The 7,671-nt window shown below is 32.6% G+C and overlaps 1 protein-coding gene across 4 annotated transcripts; it reads right to left on the bottom strand.

Moving 5' to 3' along the window:
- Positions 1–914: 914 nt before the first annotated feature.
- LOC108334689 (phosphatidylserine decarboxylase proenzyme 1, mitochondrial) lies at positions 915–6,689 on the bottom strand. Of its 4 annotated transcripts, none has more exons than XM_017570599.2 (12): positions 6,480–6,686; positions 6,115–6,203; positions 5,390–5,443; positions 5,210–5,275; positions 4,706–4,766; positions 4,448–4,557; positions 4,106–4,356; positions 3,276–3,382; positions 2,730–2,797; positions 2,002–2,079; positions 1,533–1,655; positions 915–1,245 (listed from the first exon to the last, which is right to left on the bottom strand). In XM_017570599.2, the coding sequence occupies exons 1-12, from the start codon at positions 6,667–6,669 to the stop codon at positions 1,087–1,089; spliced, it is 1,356 nt and encodes a 451-aa protein (XP_017426088.1). In that variant the 5' UTR covers positions 6,670–6,686; the 3' UTR covers positions 915–1,086. The 4 variants fall into 4 exon arrangements, 2 of the variants coding, with proteins under 2 accessions (XP_017426088.1, XP_052725778.1); XR_008245782.1 differs by having other exon boundaries at positions 1,106–1,245; positions 2,002–2,066; positions 6,480–6,688; XR_008245781.1 differs by having other exon boundaries at positions 1,220–1,245; positions 1,533–1,674; positions 6,480–6,688.
- Between the last annotated feature and the right edge of the window lie 982 nt (positions 6,690–7,671).

The following is a 7,671-nucleotide window of genomic DNA, read 5'->3' on the forward strand; positions in this document are numbered from 1 at the left end:
GAACGTGGTGGAAGATATTGAAAGATGGAACGTGTGGCCCAGGGACTCATCTTCATACTGTGTTTCTATTCCTGGAACAAGGTTTTGATATTATTATAAACGTCGCTTTGAGAAAACACAGGCTCGGAATTTTTAGACTTGGAATTATTGGAAGTTTTGTTTCGTCTTATAAATTATAATCCCTGCCCTAGGAATGATGGTTAAGAGATCATGTCCACTCTTTTAAAATTTTGAAATATATTAAAGTGTTATATTTTTTTTAAATATTAAAAATATTTCTATTCATTGACAAAATTTTGATTTTACTCCTCTAAAATAATTTCTTTGTTTTTTAGCGCAAAATAATTGAAATAATTGTTTTTAGATCCTTAAGTTTTTATAAATTAATAGCTTATATATCTTTTTTTAAAAATTAAGTAATGAAGTGATACATTCTATTGCTGTGATATTATGTTAATAACACCTAAAAGCTCTTAACATCCTTATAAGTAACGTCATTTATATATTTTTAGTTAATATAAAAAATAAAATATTAATTTTAGAATTTTTTAGATGGATTAGAATTAAAGTTCGCAGACTTTATTAGAACTAAATAATTATTTCAAAAAATTATAAACAGTTTTTTTTTTATATAAGAATCAAAACCAAATTTCATTTTTCCAAGAACTCGATAACCTTAAATTTCATTTTTCAGTTTTCTGAACATGCATCATTTTATTATGACATAACAATGGCGCTATTTGGATACTTTTGGGCATTGTTTAGAAACATACATGGCACAGGCCTTCCTAGTAAAAATTATGAGTATTTACTTTAAAATCCAAAATCCTAAACCATATCCCAATTTTCCAAGCATAATGGTTTGTATTCAACGTTCTTAGATATGTTTACCGTAGTAAATCAGACGGCCATAAACTAAATAACCATGTAACACCCATAAATTAATCACTAATCACAGTGTCCAGTAAGAGGTACCAATGATTCTCCTTAAGATTTCCCAAAATGCTTTGAAGTTTCAATACCAAACAGTCTGATGCAGCGTACATTCACAAATATAAGAATGAGCAGCACACAAAATTAACCTTGTCACGAACTATGCCACCTTCCTAGAGCCTCACCAACACAAATTCTATCCCCACGTTGGACACAGAACCTGAACTCTTGAGATGAATCGCCCTCATTGAGTTTTGAAATCGGAGCTTGGAAAACAAGTACAACTGTTGATCCCATGTTGAAAGCACCTAACTGGATTAACAAAAGAAAAAAGGAACTAAGTTATGCAAAATGTATTGTCAACTCTTAAGTTCGTAAGCTAAACTTTATGTACAATAAACAAAAGGAACCCAAATTCAACAGCACGTCGACAATACTTAATCTTAAAAGAAAAGATAACAGTTTTCGCAAGTATACAGATTCCAATATTCAATCATATGATCCTCATACATAGTTGTATAGATTTTGTACTCAGTGTTACTTCAATCTATAACAGTGAATCAAGCGCAGGAGTTCCAAAACGTAAAAACACTTCTAACCTCATCCCCTTTGGTGAGCACTCTGCCTACACCTTCACAATCATAAACCCGTTCTTCAGGAGGCTCTGAATGTAGAAACTTCTTCATTGGCCTATTTGTATGAAGTTCAGGCTCAATGAAAAGCTGTCATGTTAAATTTAAACTGAAGACATTAATAAATAATTCAGTCAATGACATCGAAAGAATATAGGAACTGTAAATACAAGTCATTCCAAGCCAATCGGTTATCTCTAAATATAAGGTCAGATGGCTTCTATCATTTAATTCTGCTATCCTTATCCTTAAAAAGAAAAGTTGCTGGTGATCCATGAAAGCATATATAGTGAACTTCCTGGGAAAGAAAAATAAGATTTTAAAAATCAACAGATACATTAGTCTTTTCCCAGAGTTAACACTAAAATATAACCCTTGTTTTTTTCAATGGACGTTAGAGTACAATAGTTACAACCTTAAGGAAGAATGAACAAACCTCAATCGACCCAATATTTGTCGCACCAATTGCAGCAACTGCCATAAATCCTTCCTGCCACAGACCTTCAAGAACGACCTGAAGAATTTAGAGTCAATCAAGAATTGAAAAAGTAAAAAACATCAAAGAAAAAAATAAAGTTTATAATTCAAAGACCAGTGTGATGAAATTATTTATGAAGGAATCGTTAACTACTTGAGATAGTTGGCAAATAATTATGACAGAATTCACTACTAGGTTATTGAATTCTTCATGAATGAGTTCATCAACAAACCATTATTCTTATCAAAATAAAAGCAAGACGATGGTAAAAGAGAGGATTAGAGAAGTCTTCAGAGTTCATATGGAGTATTAAGTAGAAAGAATGCCACTCCTACCAAGAACTTGAACTCATGACTTAATTGTTTCCCAAGAAAAATATCCAAATGAGAAAAATAGGTAAATTCAGATAAAGAGTCCCCTTGCACTTAGAACATTAGTGCAACAACATCTAATTTATTTTCAGGAATAGATTTATTTTCAATATAAAATTAGATCAATGTGCCAATTAGTTTAACTGAAGCAGTGAATGTTGGGTCGGATTAATTAAGGTAGAAAAGTCTTGAAGTTCAATTTTTATTCAAATCGCCAAAATAAATATATAAATAGAAACATGAGGACATTGAAAGGAAAGCTAACAGAAAAGCACAACACTCTGACATTGACCATGGCAGGCAGATATGAATTACCCTCTCGTTCTCAATGTACAGATTTCTAATTGTTCTAGTAGCACGTTCATTCAGGGGATAAAGACGGCCTGCAACATAAACAATAAACCAAAAAGATTATAAGAATACAGTAAAACTAAATAGAAATTAATTAACGTGCTTATTGTGCAGCATGATATACAATAAATGCAAAACTTGAAAATCTGCAGATCTACTTCATCATTTTCTCCCACCTGGTTCAAATAACTATTTTCATGTTATGTAAGGGGAAGAAATAGATTCGCATAGCTTTATAAAACAGTTATCCATGATAAATCGAGAAAGTGCACCTGTACCCATCACCAATGAAATCTATAAGTTTTCGTAGAGAGGAAAATAAAATTAAAAAAAAAAGGTAAAAAAATTCAACATGAAAATCATGTTATATGAATCTTTTCTTTGCTATCTTGCATGGGATATTTTTTATGACCACAGTTAGAAATTACTTGGCTATTTTGGATAAACAGAAGATTAATAAGTGTTCTTGTCAATTTCTTAGACTGTTAACGCTTTCATGAGATGGTTTACCATAAAAATGCCTGCGCACAAGAACGTTCCAATCAGCTGGGGAGTGTATTCGATGGTAATCTCCAGGCTTCAAGTAAACCACACAGTAAAAAAGTCCTCTCTTTGGGCTGAAATGGAAAATTTAACGACGTATGAATTGTCATGCCACACATTCAGCCTCTCTGACGATAAAAGTATAGCAGATACATTCAGGGCCAGAGTTAAAAAAAAAAAAACAACAATCAGCATTTATTGTGAAAAGGTCACACTCTTGATAATAGACAAAGTATTTCAATATGGGCTGCATGTTCCTAAACCATGAAAGCAATTCAAACTACTCTTATGTTTGCTTTATAATGGTAAAAATGGTAAGAACCATACTGAGAGAGAAGCTGGGATTATTTCTTGAAAAGTTGACAAAAAAAACTGTAATTTTCAGTTAGAAAAGGAAAAAAAAATCTCATTGCATAGAATTTATAGAATCCTAAGATTCCTCCAATTATGTAAAACAATTTTGATTTCAATTGCAGCTGCAGCAAGCTTGCTAAATCATAAAGTCTCTATCAATTGAAGTGAATAAGCCACTTTATGATAGAAACTCAAATACCTTTGAAACCTACCAGAAGTACTCAAATAATGATCATAAATATAAATGATAATATGCATCATGGAAAAATTAAGAGTAGATGCATGATGAAAATTTAGCAGTTAATTTGAGAGGTTGAACAGATAAATTTATCCATCTATGATTTTCTTCAATAAACAGGCCCTTCCTTAACTATAAATGCTTACAACCAGATACAGTGAGACATTGGTAGCAGAAGACAATTAGAAATACTTGACCACATTACCATGATGATTTTGGGTCCCAAACTTTTGGTGAAGCCAATGAAACTCTCCACCATGACTTCTTGCTCTTCTCAGTAGTTGTTATTGATTCATTATGCTTCTTTTGCACATCACCATCTGCTGTCGTTGGAAGGAAAGGGCTTGCACCAAGAAGAGAAAAAACTGAATATGAAAACCCTTTAACTTGTTCAATCATTGCCCCTGCTCCCTTCAACTCCCCAAATCTTAAAACTGTACCGTCCACAGGACTAACCTGCAGAAAATAAGTATGGTCAAACAGGTTATGTATTAATTGGAAATGGCACAAAGGCATTAGATAATTTCAAATAGCTGTTACCAGTTACCAGACACTGCGGATCAACATCAATAGGCCTGGAACCTTCTTTCAAAGTGCGAACAAAAAAGTCCCTTAAAGTGGCATACTGGTCTAGAGGTAAACCAGCTTCTTCTAAATCTGAGGTGTCAACAATGTTATAACAATAAGAATATTCTTAAATGTATTATAAATCATAGTTTATCATGAGCAAGTTCTGCCAGTTTCACGAGATGATGGTTATAGGAGCAAATAACAAGAAAATGATTAAAAGATATATAAATCATACTTGAATGAAATGCCCGAGCCCAAGCTTTATAGATAACGGGCCTCAGCCAAACTGGTATTTCCTGAATAAGTAAAATCATATAAATAATATAACATGCATAATCATTTTCAAATTATAGAGTTAGCTTTGACTTGATAAAAGAAGAGAGAAGTACATTATAGAAAAATGTACTTTAAAATATGCTGCATTACTTTTATCTTGTACTCTCTATTTTCTGATTAGGAGTGCTGCTTTGTCTCTCATCCTTTATTATTTACTTTCGCTTCTTTCCTTCTAATAATATTGCTGTTTTTCACGTATTAAAAGTCAACTTTATTTCTTCATCAGGTCTCTAATGCTAAAAGTACTCATAAATTCTGAATATTGTTTCTATTTCCAAATACTTACTACCAGTAGCAACAAAAGGCGAAAAAAATTGCAAACATAAAAAGATAAAGCTTCACTGATTAATACATATAAATATATATTAAAAAAGGATATTCCAATATCACATTGACTTCTTACCATGCTTGTCAAGTATCCCCAGCATCTAGAAATTGAACGAAGAGGCAGTAATCTCAAAAATGTAGCCTAGTGTTGACAAAGCCATGGCACATGTCTCAGAATCAAAACAAATATGTAATGATACACACACACATACAAGAACTCAAATGTTTCCTTTTTGTACTGATGCACAAGTTTTACCTTTATATCAGGCTGGAATTCCACTTCAATTCCTTTTTCCTTCATCTCTTCAGTCTGCCACAAGGGTAATCAAATTTATTCTGTAGAGACTACGTAAACTACAAAGCATTTAAGGCTAGAATTCCAATTGAGCAAACAGAACCTAAAAAAGATTCTACTACTGAAGTGCGAAAAAATTTCCAGCATCATGACTGAAAACAGTGTGGAAAAGACTGAAGGCCTCACTACCAACAAATAAGCTTAAACTTCTCACTTGTCTAGAATGTTAAAAATATACTTCTATTTCTCTTTATTTATTTTACTTTTGCAATGACCCAAAATAACAACGGACTTATAAAAGGAGGAGGAATGGCAATGATCAATCACTGACAAGTCATAGTGTCTCCAGCATGTTTTGTGGAAGGAAAAAAATACCACGTTCATTTAACAGGGTTTCTGTATGGGCTATCAAGGTTGATATAACGCAACCATGGTTTGGCATAAAACAAACAGGCTCGTAGACAATGCAATTAGACTCTACTAGTTGATAAACCAGTAAGCATGCCCCAAGCATGTGAACCTTGGTTAAGCAGGATAAGGATATTCGGGGGAAGCTTCAGGTCCATCAGAGCCAATGTAGGCAAGTCGAAAAAATAAATGTGGCCATTGATGTTGCTAGAAGAATCAGTTTGGCGACTAAACCTTGCCTTACCAATTAGTCTTAACACTATAAAAATTGAATGTACCTTCTTGTCAACATAGAGTCTACGGCCATGGAGAACGCCAAGCATAAGTATGGTAGCAACCGTCGCGCCAGGTACAAGAAAAGACTCCCCTGCACACTCTCATAGCAAATAAGCACAACGCTTCAGAGCATGAATAATTACAACATATTCAAAACTCCGTTCAATTTGAAAATCCACGGCCATTCCTATACTAGTTTCCTTGCGAAGATTATAACCATCACAATTCACAGCAAAAACATTCCCTTTCAAAAATAAATAAATAAATTACTTTTGTAAGTTATCGTAGGTAAATGTATTCATCGTCCTTAAAACTTATGACAGTTTAACTTGTGTATGGATTAAAGTGGAGAAGCAACTGTACTGACCTTGGGAATTTCCGCTTCCGCCATTGATAGAAGCACGAGGTCGACGAATTAGAAACCTTCTGGTGAAGGATGTGATGTAACGAGCATTTTGAAAGGGATGGGTGCGGTGAGGAAACACTGGGAACTTGTGTGAAACCCTATATTTCATTTTTGCAAGCCGTGAAGAGGCGTAGAGTAGGTCAGTGTTCATCGGGTTTAATTATATTTTATTTTTTGTTAGTATTTGTTCAATTGGTTTAATTTGGTTTTTTTAAATACTTTAATTTAGTTTTTTTCTTTAACTTAACTGTTATCTCTATACACATATCATATATCAATATGTAGATGTTTGTTTTTTTCCTTCATCTCTGTTTCGTGCATTTCCAGGGAGTTGGTGTTTTGTTTTGTTCTTTTGTGTTATTTAGTAAATCGAAGAAGACATATAAAAGCAAGATACATGACCTCGTTTCCTTGGTCATAAAAAGTTTTAACATTTTTTTAACCCATTTCGTTCTTGTTTTTTTATTAGTTTTGTGCGATCATGTATTAATGAGGACTGTGGAGTAGTTTCTATAGAAATGAAAGCCCAAAAGGGAAAAGACAATAGAAACTTAGACGAAAATATATGATTGTTTGGTCCAATAGAGACTAATTAATTTTAAGAGAAATTCAATAATATGTAACAATGAAAAAACTTAACTCACAGTGGGCCGATTCTTCAGAGCATGTTTAATTCTAGAAAATCAGGCAGAATGCTGATTAGTTACATTAATTAAGGAATCACTTGATTCAGGGCTTGGCAAAAGGAACCAAGTAAATAGATTGATTGTAATTCAAATTTAAAATGAAAACACCCAGATTTTTTAGTACAAAACACAAGCAAATGAAAGAAATTTAAATTGTTGGGCGTAAAAAAGTATCGTTATCAAATGAAAATATACTTTGAGAAAACAAAAAACTCCGTTGACAAAACAACTTATAAGAGCCATTATCTTTAAAGCGAATTTCAGATGTAAATGACTTATTGTTCAATCAACCTAGACATGTATATAAGTGTCAAATTTCAAAATAAGTCAAAATTTCACGTTGGATAAAAATGAAAGATTAGAACACGATATATTATTATTTTAAGATTTTGAATAAAAAGTAAAATAAATAATTTATGTAGTTAGACTTAAATCTTATTAATGTTTGTATACTTTCGATAAATCCT

The sequence above is a fragment of the Vigna angularis genome, chromosome 10 (genome assembly GCF_016808095.1).
Source record: "Vigna angularis cultivar LongXiaoDou No.4 chromosome 10, ASM1680809v1, whole genome shotgun sequence".
In the NCBI taxonomy this organism is placed as follows: domain Eukaryota; kingdom Viridiplantae; phylum Streptophyta; class Magnoliopsida; order Fabales; family Fabaceae; genus Vigna; species Vigna angularis.

What these genes read in the sequence shown, in the direction of transcription:
- LOC108334689 (XM_017570599.2), bottom strand. Translation starts at nt 6,669, where the DNA reads ATGAACACTGACCTACTCTACGCCTCTTCACGGCTTGCAAAAATGAAA. An exon ending in ATGTTGATCCGCAGTGTCTG is followed by an intron (nt 4,357 to 4,447) that starts GTAACTGGTAAC and finishes TATTTTCTGCAG; the next exon opens with GTTAGTCCTGTGGACGGTAC. An exon ending in TGGGACCCAAAATCATCATG is followed by an intron (nt 3,383 to 4,105) that starts GTAATGTGGTCA and finishes TTTCCATTTCAG; the next exon opens with CCCAAAGAGAGGACTTTTTT.